This window comes from Phymastichus coffea, unplaced genomic scaffold, assembly GCF_024137745.1.
Source record: "Phymastichus coffea isolate CEN01 unplaced genomic scaffold, Cenicafe_Pcof_1.1 PCOF00048, whole genome shotgun sequence".
NCBI classification, from domain to species: Eukaryota; Metazoa; Arthropoda; class Insecta; order Hymenoptera; family Eulophidae; genus Phymastichus; species Phymastichus coffea.
In genome coordinates this window covers 1,062,924-1,087,032 of record NW_026706859.1, presented here as the reverse complement: position 1 = coordinate 1,087,032, position 24,109 = coordinate 1,062,924, and the positions used below count along the sequence as shown (strand labels likewise).

At 31.8% G+C, this 24,109-nt stretch overlaps 3 protein-coding genes across 4 annotated transcripts; all 3 read right to left on the bottom strand.

Annotated features, from left to right (window-relative positions):
- Positions 1–1,082: 1,082 nt before the first annotated feature.
- Positions 1,083–3,029, bottom strand: LOC131665237 (uncharacterized). Its single transcript, XM_058936990.1, has 2 exons — positions 2,390–3,029; positions 1,083–2,242 (listed from the first exon to the last, which is right to left on the bottom strand). Exons 1-2 carry the CDS (start codon positions 2,964–2,966, stop codon positions 1,530–1,532), a joined length of 1,290 nt encoding a protein of 429 aa, XP_058792973.1. The 5' UTR covers positions 2,967–3,029; the 3' UTR covers positions 1,083–1,529.
- Positions 3,030–5,113: 2,084 nt separating this feature from the next.
- Positions 5,114–10,932, bottom strand: LOC131665236 (protein spaetzle). 2 transcript variants are annotated; one of them, XM_058936987.1, is made up of 6 exons: positions 10,754–10,932; positions 8,007–8,079; positions 7,309–7,520; positions 6,821–6,886; positions 6,421–6,524; positions 5,114–6,275 (listed from the first exon to the last, which is right to left on the bottom strand). In XM_058936987.1, the coding sequence occupies exons 1-6, from the start codon at positions 10,802–10,804 to the stop codon at positions 6,047–6,049; spliced, it is 735 nt and encodes a 244-aa protein (XP_058792970.1). In that variant the 5' UTR covers positions 10,805–10,932; the 3' UTR covers positions 5,114–6,046. The 2 variants fall into 2 exon arrangements, with proteins under 2 accessions (XP_058792970.1, XP_058792972.1); XM_058936989.1 differs by having other exon boundaries at positions 8,025–8,079.
- Positions 10,933–17,256: 6,324 nt separating this feature from the next.
- LOC131665218 (uncharacterized) lies at positions 17,257–21,038 on the bottom strand. The gene is made up of 4 exons (XM_058936962.1): positions 20,815–21,038; positions 19,768–19,905; positions 19,422–19,463; positions 17,257–19,349 (listed from the first exon to the last, which is right to left on the bottom strand). The coding sequence occupies exons 1-4, from the start codon at positions 21,036–21,038 to the stop codon at positions 18,413–18,415; spliced, it is 1,341 nt and encodes a 446-aa protein (XP_058792945.1). The 3' UTR covers positions 17,257–18,412.
- Positions 21,039–24,109: the final 3,071 nt, after the last annotated feature.

The following is a 24,109-nucleotide window of genomic DNA, read 5'->3' as shown; positions in this document are numbered from 1 at the left end:
ATCAAATTGTCTCTCCTCTTTATTACTTTCACTACGCAGTATTTATTCTCAATGCCAATTCCCTTGGCAAATATCAGATTGCCGAATCGAATTCATAAAAGTCTTTTAATTACCATCAGACGGTCGACTGCCTGAAGGGTCATTTCGATGATCTTCCATTTAGCGGACATTGCCAACTACAAGACAACCGCTTATGATATATATCTTCCCTAAAACGAACATCGTTAAATCTGCTAAATCGTGGCATGCTGATTGCTTATATGAAAATGTTAATATTGTGACCTAAAAATTATCAGGTCTAAATTTTTAAAACTAATGGATTTTTTGTGATAATTCATATTTCAGTGATATATAAAGATTTTAATATAAATCTTTTCTTTTAAATACATACCATACCGTATATATTTATGATATTGATTTCAAAAAAAAATTGTATTTTTCTAGTTTTCAACATCTTGTTGTTTACAAACAAGTTGTTCATAAAAAAATAAATGTTCGATGCAGTCACATTTTGATTTAAATAGCTCTTGCAGATTACGTACCCAAGCCAGGAAAGTATTGGAAAGTCTATACAGCACATGAGAAGTAAGAAGCAAGGCGAAGTCGAAACGAGATTATTTCTTTTGAATTTGACGATATAATTTTATTAAAAAATTGTGTTATATACGATATTATAAAAAAATATTTTATGAAAAAAAGACAACCGCGATAAAAAGGTATAAAACATAGTTAAAGAATTGTACTTGATATAATTTGTCATATAAAAATACCATAAGTATAAATAAAAAAAATGTCATGTTTATCGTAAAATACATTTTCGTATGGGCATTGCTGATCCGGCATCCGGCACCGATTCAGCTGGTGAATAAGGGCATGTTCATCAGGGGTCATTTATAAGAAACGTCGATTTTAACGTTTCAATTCTAGCACGGTTTTTCGATATTACATTCCTTCAACTCAAAAGGAACAATTTAGGTTATGAAAACGTACCTTTAAATAAAAGAAACATAATAAATCAAACATGATAAGGAAAGCAAAATTATTGATTATTTTTCGGATTTTTATTCGCAAAAAAAGTATCAAGGCATTTCTGAAAAGGGGTATATTTTTTTTAGGTTCCTGAACTCATAACATATAAAAATATAAAAGAATTAGGAGTGTATTCTCAAATTAAAAATTTGAAAAAACGTGACCGAATTATAGTAGGAAATCGCTATTTATTTTTCGTTTATTGAACAGAATCGTGATAACTGTTTATACTTATTGGTTAGAGTAAATATTTGTTTTTCAGGTTTATATCACGCAGTTCTGTAAGTAGCCAGGGGGTGATTATACCATGTCTACAGAGGAATATACAACTCTTGTTCACAGGATTGGAAATTTTGAAACCTAAATAATTTAAAAAATGATAAAGCTTCAAATTATAAAATCAGCGTAAAAATACACAAATTATAAACTTAATATTTTCATTTGTAAAGTACTGTTTAAAAAGCTAATGTATTGTAATCTTATCAATTCTAATTAATTCATCATGTTGGTCTCGGTAAATTGTCAACTTTCAAAGATAATTCAACAAGTTCATTTACATCTTCAATGAGTCTGTCACGGTAATCATCATTATTAGCCATAATCTCATCTACAAAAGGTTTCCTATTTTTGAAATAATAGGATTCGTAAGCGGCTGTGTCATTCATGATATTTCCCGCAGTTTTACCGTCCATAAGCACCGTAGGATGAAAAATAACAGCAGTGACGAGAGCGGCGAATCTTTGCTCCTCGGCGCCTTGTACCACTTCTTCCAAACTAATCATGTTGCCTTTGAAATTATTCAGTCTTAGCGTATCTGTGAGAATTCCGTAGTAATATTCAATCATCCGACGTTCGTTTTTTCGTCTAAATTCCTTGGAGGTGCATAGGTATAAAAGTTGCATAACATCATGAGCCAGAGGTGAGTAGCGAATCAATTGGAAATCAACAAGATTGCATCGGCCATTGTCATCGAATACCATGTTGTTGCTCCAAAGGTCTCCGTGGCTTACAACGTTGCGTTTCGTTTGTGAGGGTTCGCCTATGTCAAAAATTCGCTCACTCGCTTGTCTGATGTTGCTTGAGTCAAGACCCAGCTCGTCTGCAATGGCAACTGCTAAATTGATGGCTACTGAGTACCATGTGTAACTCAAACCAATCCGCTTAAATTGCGACTCCTTCAATAAAGTTGGAAATAAGTCCTTAAGTGATTTACCTGCAACGATTGTTCTTTTAAGACAAATTCCCACCGCACAATACTTGTGTTGACAACAAAAAATTTGGAAGAAACATAAGAAATATTTACTGTTCAAAAACAAAAATTTTTTTTAATATTTAAAATATATCAATGATAAATACATACCTTGAGTATGTTCCTCAGTGAGCAAAGAGGAAGCATGAAACCGAGCAATACATGCCAAAGCTGCTTTAACGGTTTTTTCGTTAAAAATTCTTGATTGATTTGAGAAGCCATTAATTTTCAAATCTTCAAAAACTAAAACATAATCCTTTATTATGTAACATTTCGGTGCCCAACTTTTCCCTTTATAATTATTTATCATGAGTGGTATTAGAAGTCTAAAACATTCTGTTTCCTTTTGAAAGTATCCTGCTTCTTGAATGTAAGCGGCCTGCGAAGGAACATCAAATGGTAATGTTTTAAGAAAAAAACTTCGCATTTCATTCTCGTGATGACCGCATCTTCGGTAATTTACGACAAGACATAAATGTGAGCCGAGAAATCCAATCTTTTCCTCCGAGTAATGACGTAAATGATAATTGACAAGTTTAGCGTCTAATGAAACTGCCCTTTTCACTAGGTTTTTAACTTCATCGTACGTTATTAAGTCATGAAAAATATGACTGACCTTGGAGTAAGTAATTTTTAAAGGATTTTCTACATCACTACTGAAACTGTCAAAAATTGACTTTCCCGACATTCTTACCAGTAAGTCAAGAAGATACTGCAAAGACGATCGAGACGACGATGCGTCAAACTTTCATATATCTGTTTTAATTTTATCAGATGTATTAGTCAATTTTCCCACAATTTAGTCACTATCAATTATTTATTATCCAGACTCACATTGATTTAATTGATAAGTAGATAATGAAAGCTATTTATAAATTCCAAGATCTTGTCGTTAAATCACACACTATCTCATAACACGAGAAAGATTTACATTCTTATATCTAACAATGAAATCAGATTTCTTTTATTTATCCTTATAATGTACTAATACTTTTTCAAAGACTTTTTAAGCGAGCATTAGATAAATAAATAAATTATTATGGGATTTTTAGAATAACATGCAGTTATATTTACTCAATTACATTTGCTTATAAATTAGGTATATGGATAGAAGAAAATGATTAATAATGAACACTTAGTTATTGACTGGTTGATGATTCCGACGAAGGAACAACGAACCAATCAATTATTAAGTAATAGTTATATATTCTTTCTTGATTGTCGCATAATATAGCATTACAAATAATAGATTACAAGTCAAGGCCACGAAAGTATTATTAGGTTATTGGTTTACCCTTAGTTGTCCATTTATACGCACTATGGACTTGCCAATAATTTTTCAGCCTTGGGTCGTACAGGCCACCAAAATTTTCTATATAAATAAAAAACCGTACTTTTTTCCGGGAATAAAAAAAATAGTATAGTAATGTACTATTTTGCGTTAAGAACATTGTTCTATATTGTACTAGAGATTATTTAAACATGATAAATCGTGTTGGTTAATGCAACTATGAGCTTATATAAATAACATTATTAAGCAATGTCATAAATGGAGACATAAATTAATATTAACAATGACATTCATATTGTCTGAAAATGTCATTTTCATTCTCGAGAATACCTGCTATAAATTATATAGATTAATTGTAAATCAGAATACTCTTAAGTGAGTCATAGATCCTCGTCAATTTATTTATGGTAGATTTGCACATATGATTCGGAGCAAATGTAAAAACCCTCTGCTCGATATCCAATTCCAAAACCATATATCATGAATTACTAAAATATTATAATTTCATCCTAAATAATCATTTATAGAATGCGTGAAACAGTTCAAGGTAGCAGTTATTTATACATTTCTAGAAAACTAATTGCCTTAAATTACATCAGTAATGCTACTTATGATGTACTCAGATGTATTGAGACCGATATAAAGATCATTCAAAACTTGAAAAATATAAACATTTCGTTTATATTTATAATATATAAAACAGCAATTTCTGTATATTAATTTAAGGACTCTTATTGTATATATGATAGTTAAGCTATTACATATAGAATTTGAACAGCACTATCGAAAGCAGCAAAAATGTCAACATAGGCTTTTTATGATAAGTACAATCTACTTATGAATTCTTCATTTAGGCATTTCATTGAAGGCTATTTCTTTTATTAAATATATTCATTGAATTCTCTTTACTTGCTGTAACGCAGTTATATAAAAATAAAGGTAATAGTAAAGAAAGTATATTCTCTAGTCGAATAATGAATTTTAGTTAGATTCATAGCATATAGAAAAAAAGTAGGGGAATAGCAAATGCATTTTAATATAAAAAAACTACTGTCTATGAAACAGTAATGTTTCTTTTCAATCAAATTAATTAATAAAATTATTAATAAAAATTCATTAATTGTGTATTAATATTATACATTCCGATTGCTATAGAATAAAAACAATTGTAAATACATGTATATATGTCTATATAACCGTAGATTATATGATTAAGATTATAGGTATATAGTCTGAATAATTACCGCCAGTGAACTCTTAGCAACTTCCGTACAGTTTTCCATTTTGACGTGAGACTTATAAATCTAAAGTTGTTGATATATACTTGAATAATAATAATAATAATAATAATAATAATAATAATAAATTCAACTATCATTTCTATATGCATATATAATATTTTCGTGATTTTTTTTGTTAATCATACAAATTTGTTATATATAAATAATTTCGAAAATTAGCATATTTCTTATTTTCCAATGAAGATATATGTGGTCAATTAACAACGATTAGGTGTGTATTACGTAAAACATTTAACTGTTTGTTACAAGGACTTTATTTCCATTTGATAAATAACAGTAATTATGGAAGGTTATACATAGTTTACACAGTTGTCATGCAGTTTACACAGGTATAGCACTGACGGCTATACTATACTATTCATTTACGTTTTTGAATAATATCATATAATTATTATACTATAAACAATATGTACCAAATAGATAGTTTGTAACACGAACGAGTACTACCAAAAATTTATCTAATTGTTATATACTGCACATTAGAAACTGTATACTGGAATAGAAACAATTCTTTTTGTATATCATTAGGCATGGAAATTAACATTTCATTTAATAAAAAAAATTATATCTGTTCATTACGGGTTAGTCAAAATTAATGATAGAAACGACAGCAGATGAATTATAAACATAGGCTTTGAAGTATTATACCTGAAACAATCAATCCTCAAAAGAGCCCTCAATTTCTAGATTGAATTTATAAACTTCAGTAATAATAACCTCGTAAGAAAACCATAAAATTTCCTACATTCCTTTTAATCGCAACGTGAATCGATGTAAGTTGAACAGTTGTTGATCTAAGTTGAGAAAGCTAGAAATATTTGAATTACGAAATAATTTGTTCCAATTATGCATTATCTAAAAAAACATTTAAAAGTAGTAATCAACTTTTAACCGACAACATTCTAAATCTTTATTTGCTGTTTTGATCGTAGTTAGATATTTATTGAACATTGAATAGTTACAATGAAGTCATTTTTTCTTAAATTTAGTTTCAATTTTGAAGCAAATGTTTTGCAAGATAACTTAAATGCTATGTAATCATTTTAATAATCAATTTTTTATGTATAAAATAAGTACATATATTAATTATATACAAAATCAAACTAATCTCATTAGTTAGACATTTTTTCGCACAGAATATGAAAATCACATAATATCAAAAGGTTATTATTTTTTTCAAGTTTTAGACGTGGAAGTTTTATTTTTATTCAGACCCATTCGGAGAGTCAAATCACCTGTGAATTTGATATGGCAACAACAACTCGATGGAAACCGAAAGGTCTCTGGCTTCATTTGACCATTACGTGATAGTGCTACTAACTGTCGGTAAATATACTTTTGTTTGCATATAGTTTTGTAGCCTTCGTAAAAACCATCGAACATGTCGCAGACGCTGTTTTCATTTCTGAAAGAATACGTACATTACGATACTCTGTTCGTGTTTGTAATTTTGAATGGAAAGAGAACAATTAAATGCTCATAAAAAGTTATTAGATTCAATATTGGCGCCAATCAAAAGCAAATTTGTTTAACAATGTTCATTTACGTACCCGCATATTTCTACTCGTACTCCTTGTCTGAAATTGTCTTGATTCACTATAAAAAACCACTCCTTACTCTTACTTTCGGCGGACTTTGGAAAAACAATCTTTTCCTACAACATAATATTAATTATAATCTGAATATAATATATAGTACTCAGTATGTTAATTGTGTTAATCGTAATAGTCTGAAGTATTTTTCTATTTTTTGATTCAAGTATTCAATGAATGTTTAGTGATATGTTTTATTGTAATTTATGATTTTATATTTTCCGTTTGTCTCGGCTAAAAAAGTGAATAAGGATTCATAATTTTTAACGGTAAATTTTAATGGAAAGTCAAAAATGTAACTTTGATTCATCAGTCACGCAATTTAGTTCTCTTGTTATCCAAATAAATAAAGACTTACGTAAGAGTCGCACAATGAGTTATCCTCGGACGGTCCGTTCATTCGGTTCGATATATCATCAGGTACCTAAAAATAAATATTTTGTAATAGCTGAATCTATTTAACAATATTTTTTAATTCATCTGCTTAATAAATTTTATATTAGAAATGTTATTATGTTTCTTTATTCTCACTCGTAATAACTACTTAGGTGTAGTTTCAAGCATTAATAACTTTAAAATCTTTTCCAATAAACAAAAAAGATCTCTTTTAGAATCGCCATGAATGATTATATTTTAATTTTTTATTACAACAATTTAACTTATTCATGAACACTTTTTCATTTAGTATTTATCGAAAATAACAAATATACTTATAATTACCGTTTATGAAACTGAAATTGATTGCATCGTATTTTAGTAATAAAAAAAACATAATTCAATCAGGCAGTGTTTTTGCAAATCATAATTTATCAAAAGCACTAAAAAGCATATCACGAAATGTCTTACTGAGTCAGATACTGAAAGTAACTTTAAGTCCTTGTTCATTCTCAACTCAACATCGATTATATTATTCGGATAATTAGGTACGTCTTCACAGAAAGTGGAATGATTGCATAATGGTTTGTGAGGCGTGTACTGTCGCATTGAAATCTCGGGTTTTTCTGTCGGGAAAATGATTTTGCCGTCCGATCTGCTGGGAACATCATCTTGATAATCATCTGTGCAATAAAAACAATTGAATTATTATACTAGAATTTATCAAGTTTGGAAAGAAATAATTATTGATATACAAGTATTTATTTTAAGAAGGCTTATATTACCTAAATTATGATCAAATAATTTTTTTTATTTCATAAAAAAGATTTTTGGACTTCTCCAGTTAGAAAAAATGCAACTATTTATTAAAAAATAAAAAATAATTTTTTCAAGCCATTTAGAGTGAATAATTTATTACAAATCTATACAAAGTTTAATTACCAGTAAAATGAAAATTATCGCTCTGTTATTACATTATTTTTTAAATTAATTTTTTTTCATATAATCATTAAAATACTAATAGAAATTATGCCACGAAAAAGTCAAAGGAGATTCTTATTTAAATAATAAATATTTTGTTATTGGTGAGATAGTATTCAAATATTATTAGTCGGTAACTTTGAAGAACTGATAAGTTTTATGAATCAATTTTATAAAAATTTACCAACCATAATAATCAAAATCACCTTCTAATTTAGATGAAATTTGTCGGTGAGGCCAACTGTGAGATACACTAATAACCTGCAAAAAAATTATTCATATGAATGAAATCGGTCTTATATTCAATTTATCAGAAATGTAATGAATAATAAAAAGATAACGTATAGTATGAAATCATTTAAATAACAACGGAATTTTATATTGGAGATATAAACAGAAATTCAAAAAAGATATGCTTCGTGGTAGATGTTCGACTTTTATTCAAGACTATTGATATACGTAATACAAAAAATAAAAGTTTTGTAGAAGTATTTTTAATTTATTAAAAATTTGTTTTAATAAAATAATTTTTAGAAGGTTTTAATTATATGACTGATAATATTGAGATGAAAAAGTACTTGATACTGGAATCATCTACTGTACTTTTGGTGTTTGGGGCCAGAATCATGTGCAAGAAATCGAGCAGATACAGTCAATCTTTTTAAAACGTTTTTTACAACTGTCACGCTCTACGTCTTGTTATATTGTCCGCTTAGAAACTGGTACCACTTCTTTAGAATCTGAAGTCGTTCTGAGAGCATTGCAATACTGGATAACAATTATCGGGTACGGACCCTCAAGATACCCTAAAATTATATACGCCAGACTGAAGGAACTACTCAAAACCTCTCCGGACAAAATGAAACTCAACTAGATTTCGCAATTCTCTTTACTTATCGGAAAAGGTGGCCATGACTACCTGCTACAATGCGAGGATGCAAAAAAAATCGAACTTGCATTATCGAATATTTTTGCCAGCTTGAGCATATTAAGTTTCGAAAAAGACACAGAGAGCCATTAGCTTTGCTATTGCCCACGTAACAAATATCTAAAAGATGTTTACTCGCTCCAATGTGAACCGTACCTTTTGTTACCTTTACCTGTGTCCTACAAGAGAATGCTGGCTGATTACAGATTATCAGGCTCCCTGAATCTATCTTTGTACTTAAAAAATTAATTGTATAAAATAGACACTAAAGAGATATGCTCATCTTGTAACTTCAATGCAAAAGAAACACTATCTCTTACTAATCGAACGTCCAATTTATAATTCTTTACGTCATAAATATTTCAAAGTGTTTTTACGTAAAATTCTCAACGCTTCAAAATCTAACGATGTTTCAGCTTTTTTTTATTTTCTTTCCGGTGTATTAAAATTAAGAACTCTCAGTAGAAACGTATAAGATAACTTTGACTGGTTCCGTTCAGCCAAATGTACATATATCGCCTTGGTATTGAGTACACCTAGTGTGTAATTAAAAGTCAAATGCGCCCTCAATACTCATGTATAAATATATTTCTATAATTATTATCCATGTATAAGTTGAGTCGAAATACTCAAATGTTTATAATGAGTCTTTAGCCAAAAACAAATAACTAAATAAATTAAAAAATAATAAATAAATACTTGAATTGGAAAGACTATGAAATACTTTCGGGGAGCCCGAAAACGCCAACCTATTGACATATAGTGTCGGATGCGGCTAGGCTTCTTAGCTATTCCATGCCAACTCGCTTGCGTGCCGCGACCGCGACACTTAATTTACTTAAAATATATTTTAAATAAAACAAATATATAGTACCTATTCAACGTAATGACGACTAAATATATATAAGATTCTATTAGAATTGATTCAAAATTAAATCAAATTCCCCAATCAATCTATTACAGGAATTAATAATTTCTTGCACGAATATTTTTTGTTAACAATCATGTAAATTATATATTGTTACTTCGTGATAGTATTTTTATTTTTCATTTATTTACAACAGTAAAAAACTAAAAAAGCACTATTAGTTAGAATTATATAAAGATCGCACAGGAACTTTTTAATGTTCATTGTTTATAATGCGTTTTCACGATTATTCGCACACTTTTACTGATCAATCATTCAAAATAATGTGATAAATATATTCGAGCTCGCCTACAACTAGCAAATAAAGTACTTGAACGCGTAGGAGATTCCCACCATATACTGTACCTTCATATTAAGTAATTGAAAACTTGATATAAGCGTAGTGTAAACAATGTATTCGTGTCATTGAATCGTGCGTCTTTTGACAGTTTGAACGTTTTTATTCCATGAATTTTTGTATGAAAACAGTCGTATAACTAAGCCGTTACAAACAAGTTGTAATGTTTTGCATAAGGTAGTGGGAGCGAAAAAAAGAAGTAAGACGATGGAGAGCGGAACACACAACGCGAAAGAGAGGGAATATGTATGCCTTGCAGCCAAGCTAAGGTCGTCACAACAGGCACCTGCCACCAACGTATAAAGTAGGCGGATAATAAACTCGTCTTACTTCGACTCAACTTATCCCACTTTTAGTTCTCTCGGTCGTTTGGAAATCTATTCACAATATACTAAACTGTAGTAATTGAGTTGGCTTGATATTGTCGTACGTCCTAAATATTGAATGAGTAATTTATATTTTAAAAATTATAAAGATTTTACGAGAATGATAGAACGCCAAAATAAAGGATATGTAGTATATTGATCATCACTGATACTAACGACTCAACGTTTATTCGTGTAACGATAACATCATTTAGGCAATCGTCAATACGTAGCTTCAACAAAATCATACAAGCCGTTCACAAGCGCCAAACATGTTCCACAGAACTTTCAAATAAATGCACTGCTGAGCCAGATCCAATATGAGCTCCGTGCCAAAAAAAAGTGTGTACAAATAAGTAGATAAATAAATAACATACCGTCGTGTGAAGCAATACGATCAGAAGAATCAAGTGCGCACAAGACACCATTTTATAGTCACAATTTAACAGAGTTTAAAATTCTCAAACAATCGATTGCTTGTGAGCCACGGCACCGAAACGTGGACACGAATTGTCAGAGAAGCAGCACGGAAGTATATCGTACGGACGCGTCACTGTCAGCGTTTGGGCCAAGACTGAACGGCTCGAATGCAGCGCGTCATGTCTAAGGGCCGGCCGGTCGCCCCACTCCTCTTACACTGTTCCACTATATAATTACTCCCACGTCTCTATTGTCATGGGAATTACCTCATACCTCGTACATCTTTAAATGACTAACATTAATTTTGGAAGAGTTGATTTGACCTATACTTTACACGTATATTGGTTTTTCAATAATTATTCCCATACTTTCCATATCATCCACTAAGATTTAATTTCTGACAGCGTCCAAATATGAAATTTTAACCAACTTCATATATCTATTCTTATCTTCTTATTGTTATTAATTAAGCAATACTAATATCAAAATAGCGTGAAAATTCCATCTTAAAATCCGAATAAGGATGTAGCGATTATTTATGGCAATAGTTTGGGATACAATTCGTCAATGACAATGAAATCGTAAAACATTCCATCGAAATATGACGTAAACTTTTAACGGCAGAAAAATTAGTTAATTAAAGCTTGCAATTTTTATTGCGTACTCCATTTGAATGTAAAAAACGTTATTTTAAGAAGGTAATGCGTATTGTTTAATTTTCTGTTAGGTAATTATTTTTTTAATTAAATTTAGTTGTTGGATAGTGTATATATATATATATATATATATATATATATATATATATATATATATATATATAAGTTTTACATCAAATGAAAAATATTATAATTTAGGAGCTCCATAGTTTCATGCATATATTTTCAGTAAATAGTGAAATGAACATATTATCAAAAAAATACGAAATTATGAAACTTAAGTTAATAGCACAAACATCTTGAACATTTAGTAAACCAGTAAAAGTATTTAACAAACTACTGATGAATCAAAAGACGAGTCGTCAAAACTAATGATTTTTTTAAATGATACGCAGTTTCATTTGGACTGACCCAATTGCTTTGATCATTGAGTTAAAGTGTCTGGGAAATGGTTTATTAGTCTGAGTAAAGTTAGACATCTTTATCGTTAAAAAACTTGTGTTACTCCAATAGATAGTAATAATATTTTTTTAATTTTTAGAATATTTAGTGAAAAATAATTTTTTTTTATCATGCCATCTCCTGTTTACAACTTAAAAGATAAGAAAACTCGAATCGTTTTGAAAGAAAATATAATTAGGAAATTTGAATAAAAGAGTATATATATAATTTTTTCACGTTTATGTTTGAAAAATGAATAGAGATTTTCGATGAAAAATACAATAAGTATAACGTAACATTATTTATCTTATTGCTAAAAAAGATTGTACGATGCTACTCCTAGTAATTATGTCTACGGCTGAAGTTTCACTAGTAGTATATTATATAAAAATGATGCACGATGACAAACACGACTGTAATTAACATTTTTAATTTTGTTATCATTTAATCAACATGTTACGAAAAAGAAAATTACATAACTTATTCTAATATCAAAATTAAAAATATTCAATGCATTGACTGTTACCTGAGGTATATTATATATAAGAATTACTACATCTATTTTTCGAAACTATTTGAATATTTGTTTGCAAATAATTTTTACTGCTCTTGATTGTTAACATGCTACAACGGCAAAAGTATTCTATTTTAAGTGCGAAAATATTTTATTTTAAGTTTTATCAATTAAAATTTCAATATCTTTTAGACATATGAAAAATGAGGTATTTATTGTAATAATCAATCCTTTACATATGAAATTAAAAAATTCTAATATTATAAATGCATGAATGAATATGCATTAAAAACATTAAGACCATGCATAATCATAATGATAAATAAAAAGCTATCTGTTACTCTCCATTGATGAAAAATGAACGAACTTTTAATTTTTTCAAGGTAGATCGAAAAATGATCTAATACTTTCAGTAAACTTATAGTTGATAAAATATACTAAATCTCACTCAATAGTAGTTTAGGCAAGAAATTTAACCGCTTAGGCTGCAGGTAGCTTCTGCTTGTAGGGCTTTGAGTTGATCCTTTTACTTGGTTTCAGGAAGGTTAATCAACAAACCTTCCTTTAACAAAAAAAGTTAATGAATAGCGCTGTGTAAAAAAAATTCATTCTTGTTTTTAAATAGTGAAAATAGGATAATTTTAATAAAAAATTAAGAACTCAATTTTTTAGTTGGTTCCTTTTAAGTAAAATATTTTATAAACAGAACGAACTTGGAAATAGATAAAGATATGCTTATTTGTTATTAAAGCTGATGACAATATTCCATTTGCTAATGCAAGCGAATTTATCAATAAAACAAACTACATATCCGGATGAGTTTATAATTTGTTCAATTCATATTTCACATTTAATATTCACAAATAATATAATTTTTATTATATTTTTTTTTAATGTTTGTATTGAAAAACAACAACAATTATTATTTCAATTCAATAATTCATTGTTGTACGGATGAGAAATTTACTGCTGAAATATTTCCTTATAAATTTGCTGACAATAACTCAGACAGGCGAAAGGCTCTACGGAGGAGGGTAGGACCCACGCAGCGCTTCATTCTAAGCTGCGCAGGTCAAGCAAAGTAGCTTTAACGAGGTGGGGTACACGCGCATCGTTAGACGCATCATGCTCTCGAGATCATTTGGAACATACAAATGATTCTGGCCGCACTGGCACCTGGCATTGTACTGAAGGTTTTTTATATTTGTCAACATCAGATTTTGCGACGCACATTAATAATTCCGATTATATATTTAGCTTCTGCTGTAAGAAGAGGAGTAATAAATCACATAAAGGATTGATAAATTACATAGCTCGTAAATCCCGGCAGCTGACGAAATAGGCTTTACGAACAAGAGAGAGAGAGAGAGAGAGAGAGAGAGAGAGAGAGAGAGAGAGAGAGATATAGCAGGGAGTAACGGTGGCAAAATAAGTGCACATCGGCAGTGCTATGAAGAGGAGAGGGGCACCAGGTAGTCTAGCTGATCCTTGACAACTGATAACAGCTGGTTCCGCGCGCAACCTAATATTTTTCGGACTTTCGCAGCAATGAAGCCTTGAAATTTTTTCTCCAAGAGCGCGTGCAATAGTTCTAAGTGGCATTGGTGTTGAGTAGCTGTGAGAAGCAGGCATGAAGGTGTATCTCCGTGTCGACATCCGCAATATTGAGGGGACGCAACTGCACGAAACAGGAGTTGTTCTCTTTCCTTGCTGAGAGCACTTTACCAAGAATTGTAAGCAGCTGCGGGAGCAAGTTTATTGTCACTCACTCACCCACTCTCTTTCTCTCTCTCTCACTCCTTGGTATTTGGCGTGTAATAAACTCAGCGTAAACTCTCTCCGTCCTAAACATTCCGAGCATAATTGCTGACGCGCAGGGTCAAGCGCTTTCTTCGCAATTTCACAGACTCGTGATCAAGGAAGAGAAACGAAATTGCGATCGGAGCAAGGAAACGAGTCCTAAAAGCACCCGACCGAACAAACAAATAGCAAAAATTTTCAGAAAAACGATCTTTATTTTTCAGCATAGTTCCCTTTTATCTCGATACACTTTTTTCAGAGGTGTTCACTAGTTTCGATGCCTTGCTTAAAATAGGAACTCTTCTAAACAGCAATCAACCGTACCTTATCGTCGGTAAATCGTTGACCAGTGTGCAATTTCTTCATGTTTGGAAATAGATAAAAGTTTGAAGGGGTTAAATTTGGTGAATAAGGTGCATATGGAAGCAACACGAACTTTAATAATTCTTTGGTTTTAGTTATCGTAGTGACTGATGTGTGACGGGTGCATTCTTATGATGAAGCAACACTTTTCTTTCGGTTAAATGTGGCCTTTTTTTTTAATTTCGTCACTTAGATGCACAAGAAATCCGCATAATACTCGCCGTTCATGGTTTTTTCCTTTTTGAAGATAATCAATAAAAAATATCTCGCGCGCACCCTAAAGAGCGATACCGTGATATTTGCTAGCAGGCGGAACTATTTTCGCTTTCTTTGGAGACGATTTTCTCTTTTTAGTCCATTGTTTTAATTGCTCACTTTTCGCAGGTGCTAATGGTGGATCCATGTTCCATCCATTGTTGTAAAACAGTGCGAAAACTTGGCTCTATTGATGCGAAACACGACTGAAACATCCTTACGAAGTTTTTTTCATTTAATTGTGAGTAAACACGGCACCCATCACGAGCACAGCTTTTTCATGTTCACATTTATGGTCAATATGCGATGGATATCTTTTTCGAATATGCCTACCATTACAACGAGCTCGTGTATTTTCTAAAATCATTTTTAGGACTTTTTCAGCCATTTCTGACGTGGGGAACTTTGATCTTTCATTGTATTGTTCCTCTTAGCAACTCCTACTACGTTAAAAACTGTCATCCATTATTTTACATAAGTTGTAAATAAAGGAGCAATTGTCTCAAGAGTAGAGTCCAACTCCATTTTGATATTGGTTCGCGTAAGACCTTTCTAATGAAAGTATTGCATCACATAACGATGACCAAGTTTTTTCATGTTTATAAAATTTACAGAAAACAGTCACTTTTGAGAACTGTCAAATAAAGACTAATAATAGTATCATGAAATTTCCAACTAAATTTTTTAGGACTCTATTGCGTTATCGACTGCACAGAAAGAAGTTTGTAAAGGTTTCCTCTCAAACAACTGAACTAATTAAGTTAATATTTAAATTTTCTGGGAATATTCATGACATATAGATAAAATTCGTCCAACTCTTAGTTTTATGAAAATAAAGGCAAATCGGGTAAAAACTTTGAATTACTGTAAATAGAATTATTTTTTTCCTTGATTCCATGGAATTTTTTCGTCAAAATAAGAGTTAAGCGCGATTTGTTTACGTGCAATGTCCTCAAAAATGTTCAACATAATTAATTTATTTGTTTGAGACAAAATATCTACAAATAAACCTCTTTTTGCTCAGTCGATAATGTAATAGAGCGTTAAAATTCAAGTCTTACAAATTATCATCCGAAATCAGTTTTTTTGCAATATTCGATGAACTGTCTAATGGCATAATTAGTTTATTGATTATTGCAAAAAAACTGATTCGGAGTGCTAACTTTTAAGATCTTAAGGTTGGTACTTCCTAAAAATAATTCGGATTTTTTGTTATATTATTATATCAATACGTTAGGTAGAGTACTTTTTGGATATCGTACACCCCCTTACCATTCTGTTACACTATGTTGCTTTACCAGATAGCAAATTTATAAGTACGTAATTATTGTCAATCTGACAGAAAGGGTTTATTTCACGACACGATTACTAGATGTAATCGTCGCGCAATGTGTTAATTAAGTTTTATGAATTCTATGAGTAAGATACTATTCCCAACTTAAAAACGTATTTTATATGGCAATACAGTAGATTGAAACAGGATAAAACAAATTACAATAGATCAATTAAAGAATTAAAAGAAATTTTGTACACGGAAAAAAACCAGGGATACAAAATTATTTAGAAAACTTATCAGCCACAGAGGCTACAGACTATTGCTCTAAAAGGCAACTAAAAGAATAAAACGACCTCAACAGTTTATTCCTTCAATATTAAAATATAAAGTGACGTAAGTCAGAACGGACAAAGATATAGCAACTGTTTTCGCGGAACACTTAGAAAATACATTCACACCCTACGAACGAATTATTACCAAAACTAAAAAACTTTCTATCGACAAATGTTTATACCTAGATTACGACTAATCAGTTTTGGAATGTCTTGAACAGTTATTTCTTCACATTAGCTCGATTATGCTAAGGTATATTTTGTTTTTTTATTGTGAATGTAAACATAAACTGACAGTCATTGGAAACTTGTTGATAATTTATTTGTGTATGAAGAAACCACTATTTGAAACATTTCAAGATTTATTAATGGTACTCTAGGCGTGAATATTTGTGAAAGATAATTTTTTCGAGCACCCTCGTTACTCTCGACGAAATTACTTTTTTACACTAATATCGAAATGTATTATTAAACAAACGATTGGAGGGAAGTCCTGATGAAATTTTTCCATTAACTGTGTATCTATGGGTATTGATGAGAGACCTTAAAAGTTTGATTGGCTTGATGGGCTTATAAGCAGAAGGTCAATTTTCCTCCATTTGTATAATTTTACATTATTCTAGTTAACCAATATTTATCGGTTGAAAATATGTGTGTGTGTGTGTGTGTGTGTGTGTGTATGACGATGGCAATATTTCTTTATAGTAGTAAGCAGATATATTCGGATGTACGATAAAATAACAATGAAAAATATTAACGAGTCCTAGTTGTAATTTACATAAACAACATAGACAAATTTTTGAAACAAATTATTTATTTACAACACTTATCACGATGTACAAATTCCTTTATTCATGAAATAAATATTTGTAGTTGTACTTATGCAAATAGAATGTTATTTTTTTCTATTTTTAGTACAATAATTATTATCTTAATCAAATTTAAATGTATACATAATCTTTTACTAAAAACCATATTAGTACATTTTAATACTAGTGCCAGAAAATAATTTCAGTCTTATGTGGACGTTTGCGCTCGAACGATGCTTGGGTAAAGAGGCCATACGAGACTGAAATCACTTCCTCGCACATATGTTTAACTTTTGTTTTTCGATACGTGTACGCGACGAGATTTTAAGCATGTTCGACTACTCGAGCATGCGTAAAGTCAAGTTCTCGCGTACAGAGTGTTGAAAAATCATATTTATTTATAAAATAATTCATAGTGTAATATTTGCTACGGAAATATCAAAGGTAAATTTAAATTACTGCATCTATTCTTTCATAAATTTCTGTAATTTTACTAAAATAATTGGGAATTTTAGCAATTTATAAAGAAACTGGTATTTGCCTTTGATATTGTACACATAAAAAGACTTGGAACTGCAATGTTTGGTTCTACAATTTTTTTTTCACATGGACTTTTACATGGAGGAATATCAAAACTTATCATCAGTACAATACAATAGAAAATTAAAATTAATTATTTCGTCATCCATTTTCATTAAAGAAAAAAAAAAAAATATTTTACAAAGGCAAACTTGTTCACATTCAATAACATTAGTTGATCATTCACACTGTCACGTTTCATATAGTTATTCTGTTTTTATGGATGAAATTCACATAAACTTTTTACAAATTGTAAAAACAGTGGCAGTATTGGTATTTAACTTTTCAAATTTATAAATCTCGAAATACCAACAGAATCATCTATATCATTTCATGAAAGTCTTTATTAGAATTTGAAGTTCAATCAAAGGTTTACTATCAGTGTAATAAACTGACTCAAGATTTATTTATAAATATATAAAATTTAGATTGATGTAAGAATACACTTTCAATTATAAGTATCTATTTTAAAAAAGGCTTTCAATCTTTGATTTGAAGTTTGACGCAAGATTGTGAGAATAAAAATAAATATGACCTAATTAATGGTAAACTATTTAAAGTAATTATTCAAAGTACTCACTGCAAATGTTCTTACAATCTTTTTTTTGGTACTGAACCAAAAGCTGATATTACTGTAGTTTTTGTACCAGTGACTGATGACGTTAACGTTGTTAAAGCTGGTTGTGTTACCACAGCAGGTTTGACTGCTGTACCTGTGAGAGGATTTGTAGCTACTTGATCCCACTTGCTTTTCCGTTTTTTAATGTCCTCTTCTGTGACAGCAGGAGTTGGATTTGGTCGTTTAGCTGTCCCTGATACAATTTCTATTTTTGTTTTTTCTTTCCTTGCTTTTTCTAACTTCTCCATTTCAACTTTTTGAGCCTTGGCAAGTTCTTCGTAATAAGAGTCTTTGGACCATTTGAATGGATCAAACCTATCTGGTGGATAATTTGTACCTAACTCATTAATATTACAAAATTGAATAAGTTTTTCATAAATAGAAGGATTTCTGAAATCTTTTCTATTTTGAATCACTTTATTCATGTCTAACCGACCATCTTCCATTTTGACATAAAGTTTTGATATTTTTTCCTGTAGATCGGATGGACATGCGCTTGGGGGTTCAGGAGGAATTATAACACCATACTCGTCTGCTTCATTATCTGAAATCAAAGGACGATCCGGGGACTGCTTTTCACGAACATCTGAATGTTGTCTTCCATTGATGGAAAACACATGTTCAGAAATTGCTACTGCAGTTCCTTCATCGTCAGAAACTACTGTGTCATCAAAATATGAAACCAATCTCTGGACCTTTGAAGTTACATCTGTAACTAAGGTGGGAACATTGGGCAAGTTATTATTCTTGCTACTATGGTTTGAGGAATCGGAGGGGCTACTTGAGGCAGATCTGTCTGATCTAGCGGTAGCCTCTGTGGGACTATTTGAATTATCTTGAAAGTTGTCATCCGCCCCATCCTCACCCTCCGAGTCAGTATAGGTAGCCGTTAAAGATGCCAGAGCAACACTTTGTACAGACATGGTTAGTTGACTTTGGTGTCCAATTTGCAATTATGCAATATTTTGTGTGGAAACTCACCGATATAGCGTTGGTTTTATTCCACAGGAGATGTATTTGAATCTGTAAAGGAAGAATGGTTCATTTACTTCTGATATAAATAATTCACTTCTTGTAAGTTCTACTAGATAAAAACTACAATAATCTAACATTAAGCAATAATTAAGCGTTGAAAGCAAACTAAAAATATTAAGACATGAAAATCGATGAAAACAGTCTGCAAGTTTCTACTCTATATATATATATATATATATATATGTATATGAATAAAGAACTTTTTGAGGTTAGTTTGGCAAAAATGTGTCTATTGGAGAGGTGATTGCTTTTTACCTCAAATAATTTATAATGTTAATGAATATGTATTTACCTGTAATTATTTATTTCACATTTGATGTATAAATAACGAATTATATCGAAGAAATTTGGACCTCTTAGCAATGTTACACCAATCACCAAGTACCAACAACGACCAGAACGTTGCGATGAGTGATGACGTTCAATATTCCTTTAACTCTAATCTGTTTTAGTTGCGTCGCTTCGTTCCACTGTTCTCTCCGTTCCTCATTATGAAACTTTGGATCTTCTATATATACGCTTTAGCAAATCTACCGCGACTTTTGAATCGATTTGTCCTAGTTTTTATACGATTACTTTTATACATTTCGTTCTAACGATAGTAGTTGATTCTAATTATTTTTATTTTTTTTGTAATAAATGTTTTATAAATTAATTGTTCATATTCAGAAACGTTGTAGAAAAAATTACCGACAGAAATATGTTGTGGAGACCTCTACCGTTATGCTTATGAATTGTTACCGTAGATATAGAAAAGTATATTTACAGTTGATACGAAAGAAAAATGCAATAAATACGTAGTATCTACCTTACCATTAATCCCTATCACAGAAATTCGTTTAATCGGCTGTTACGGAATATTCGAGCAAAATTTTGATTATATAGAAATATAATCAGAGAATTTATAAAAAGATGAAGAATAAAATAAGCAATATAAAACATTTTCGATCTTTGCCTATGTATTGGTTAAAGAAACATTTTCCAAGTAAACTGGAATTTTATATGAAGATTTTTAATTTCACACTAGATCACGGTTTTCATTTTCTAGACAATGTATATATTATACGTTTTTTTCAAACAATAATCAACAATCAATGGCAAATTGCATATTTGAAGCAAACAACTTTCAAAAATATAAACACGATTATATTTATTTCTCTTTAAATAAACTTTTGACAGACTCTCGAGTCAATTATATATTTTTGGAATGGCACTTTATGTCTTCGGTATATTGGATTTCTTGTCGATTGTGTTTTTTCGAAATCTTTGTTATTTGAAAAACATAATTATATTAGATAATGTAATATATGTTGACACATTTATAGACATATTATCTTACCGTAAAGTTGAGTATTTTTCAACGAAGCAATCATTTCGTTGTTTTATATCAATATTATTGTCTGTCTTACGATTAGTTACAGGATGACAAAATTTGACAAGCTTTACTGTATCCTGTTGAGCTTTGCGTTGTTTCTGTAGAAAATGTTCTTTCGTTGTATGTACTTTATTACTTTCAGCTTGTTTCAAGACAGAATAAGAGATTTTCTTTAGACATGGTAGCATTATAGATTTTCCGCTCTTTTTTCTAAAAAAACTACGAGAAATGTAGATCATACGATCCGAAAAAAGTACGTAAATTAAAATTGTGTGGAATGTACTTTGTTTCATCTACGTCACATTTTGAATTTGCAACAGCTCTACGAGAATCAAATATTTTATTTTTAACAAAAGAAACTTGTGTTTTGTCTTTGATTGGAAAATTACTCCTACAATCGTGTTTTGCATTTGAAAAGGTTCCATTAATTTGAACGTTGTTTGATGACTTGTCACTAGCACTGGAATGATTCGAAAAATAAAATTTTTTTTTATTTTTTCCAATAAATTATACGTATACCTTTCATAGTTATTTAGATTTTGGAAAGTATCGACTAAATCCACTTTGATTCTAGAACGCCTTAATTTTTGGAGCTGCAATTCGTGAGTCCTACAAACGATTGAGAAGACAAATTTTAACGAAAGAATCAAAAGGCAGAACGAGTGGAAGATCGATAATTTACATGATGTTATACATTCCACCAATATTTTCAAATCGTCGATTGATGATATCCATCTTGACTTCTAAGCAATCAGTGCCCACAAGAACTGAAATTTCCTTCACAATCTGGTGGGAGAATTTTTTTTTTTTTGCAATGAACGATTATCGATAAGAAAAAAGGAAAGAATGTGTGGCTGATCGAACGCCTAGAATAAATATATATAAGAAGCATCACCACCCGGCATTCGTCAGGAGAAAGTTGGAAGTTGTCGGTGGTAAAGTTTGCCGAGGCGTCAGACATCCACGGATGCCGGCGTAGTTCGCCGAGGCGAATTCTCTTGTGGGCGACTGGCATGAGCGCGAGCCTCAGCAAGTTTTTGTAGTGGTCGGACAGGGTGACGATGAGCCGCTCCTGGGGCGCGCTCATGCCTCGATTAATTTGCACCATCAGCCGCCGGCGACGCTCGTCCGCCGAACTCGACTCGTCTCGGGGACTCGTGAACGGCAGGCGGCCCGTGCCCATCACGTACAGAATTACTCCTCTAAATAAACGAGCGCGCCATCACTTTTTTTTCTCTTTTTCATTCTTTTGTTTTGTGCCATTAATACATTGTCAGGAAATTAAATTATTTTATGACATCTCTACGCAGCATACAAACGCTTTTAGCAGTTCAATGTAAAACTCAGCTTTTACAACGGGCTTATGATATTTTGCGATTCACGTGAGCAGAGATATGCATTTGTACAAGGTCGCTTGGAACAAGCTCGTTTTACGTGCACTTTTGACATTGCATTTAAAACATGTATTCTTCGTAAAATAGAAAAGACACGTGGCTTTATTGTATAGACTTACAAGCTCCACAAATCCACCTCAGGCCCGTATCTTCTACCTTTTACAAACAGCTCTGGTGCTGCGTACTCTGGTGAACCACACAGAGTTTTCAGAAGATTTTCTTCGTCATATGTATTGCTAAGGCCAAAGTCTGTAATTGAATTCGTGGTTTTTATTTCAAATCAGTTCTCTTTTTTCACATAATTTTTAATAAGAAAACCAATTACCAATTATTTTAATCCACCGGGTTTTCTTGTCTTTCAGCATGATATTTTCCATTTTTAAATCTCTGAAAATGTTCATATCTATTACAATTCAATGTCGTACGTTAATCAAAATATTTTTATTTCAGGAGTGAACTGATTGATGCAGTACAAAAGTGAATGCATAGTCACGCAACAGACACCGGGTTTAAATATAAACTATGTGCGGCCAAGTTTTCGAACGTTCGCGAAAAAAACTTTTGAATTTACATCTCCATTGTAAACAAAAAGTGTCGAAAAACAGGAGACTCGTTATTTACGCCACTGCCAGTTACAGTCCCGCTTGGCCGACGCTCGCTCGAGCACGAGCGCAGAACCTCGAGGGTCAATATGACTTTAATAACGTGTATCGGGTGCGACAACAGAGAGCATCCCACGAACACACGCACACGGTCGATACGCGTCGACAGGTCAATGCCATTTTTATTCGCAAAAACAAATGAAAGATTTTATTTTACGGCCACACTGCTCGAGACGACGAGTCTTCTGTAGGCTCGGCCAAATTACAATGTATCGCCAGGTGCGCAACCGCATCGCGAAGCCAAGCCGATCGTAAATAAAAGCCTGACTTTTTAAAATTAAATTACAAAGCGTCGCGAGATCGCGGGCGCGGCTGAGCATTTTCGGACACCTTTTATTTGTCAATGAAAAGTAACTGCTCGAGCTCTCACTCGGGCTCTCTGTGAGCGTTGCGCTTTCGTCCCCGTTTAATTACTTGTATTTTTAATGGCCATTTTTTTTTCCAAATTGGCAGCAAGCTTTCGCCTTCTCTCCTTTCGACCAATAATTTTACGGCTTTTGGAAGCTGCGCCCGCCTGCGAGCTAGATTTATTCGCGGCAATTCGACTCGCTTATGCATTATGTATGGAGTGATTGCTGTCGTAAAAAAAAGTTTGTTTCTTTGTCTTGTTCGGCAAAACATGACGTAGTTTGAACAATCGCTTGAGCTCGGCATACATGCCATTTGATCATTGACCGGAATTCGGCTATCGGCTAATTTTTTGAATCAATTGAACTTAATTGTATTCCAAGATACTTCATTATTAAGACGTTCAACTTTCCTTGACGCAATTTAATGCTCAATTTGTCGGCATAATTAATTCTCGCAATGGCATATTCGTAAAATAAAACGAGCGAGAGAAGCGGCTACGCAAGTGAATTGTGAGCCAAGCCTCGTGCGGCCAGTGACTCCCTCGTACATTGACTCGAGCTTCACCTTGTCTCTTTCTCTCTCTCTCTCTCTCTCTTTCTCTCTCTCTCTCTCTCTCTCTTACTCTTCGTGGAGCGCGCCGAATAAACCATATACACACTCGCGATCGTTCTTTTTTTCACATGGCAACTATGTATAAGCACAAGCGTAGTCGTACTGCAATCATTAAATATTTATGCGACGAGACAAATCTTAGGTGGCAGACGCAGAACCCAATTCGTGCCAATCAACTATTCTAAAGGCTTCTCTTTAGAGACGCGTATATGCTCTCTTTTAGGCCCTCGCTTATCGGAA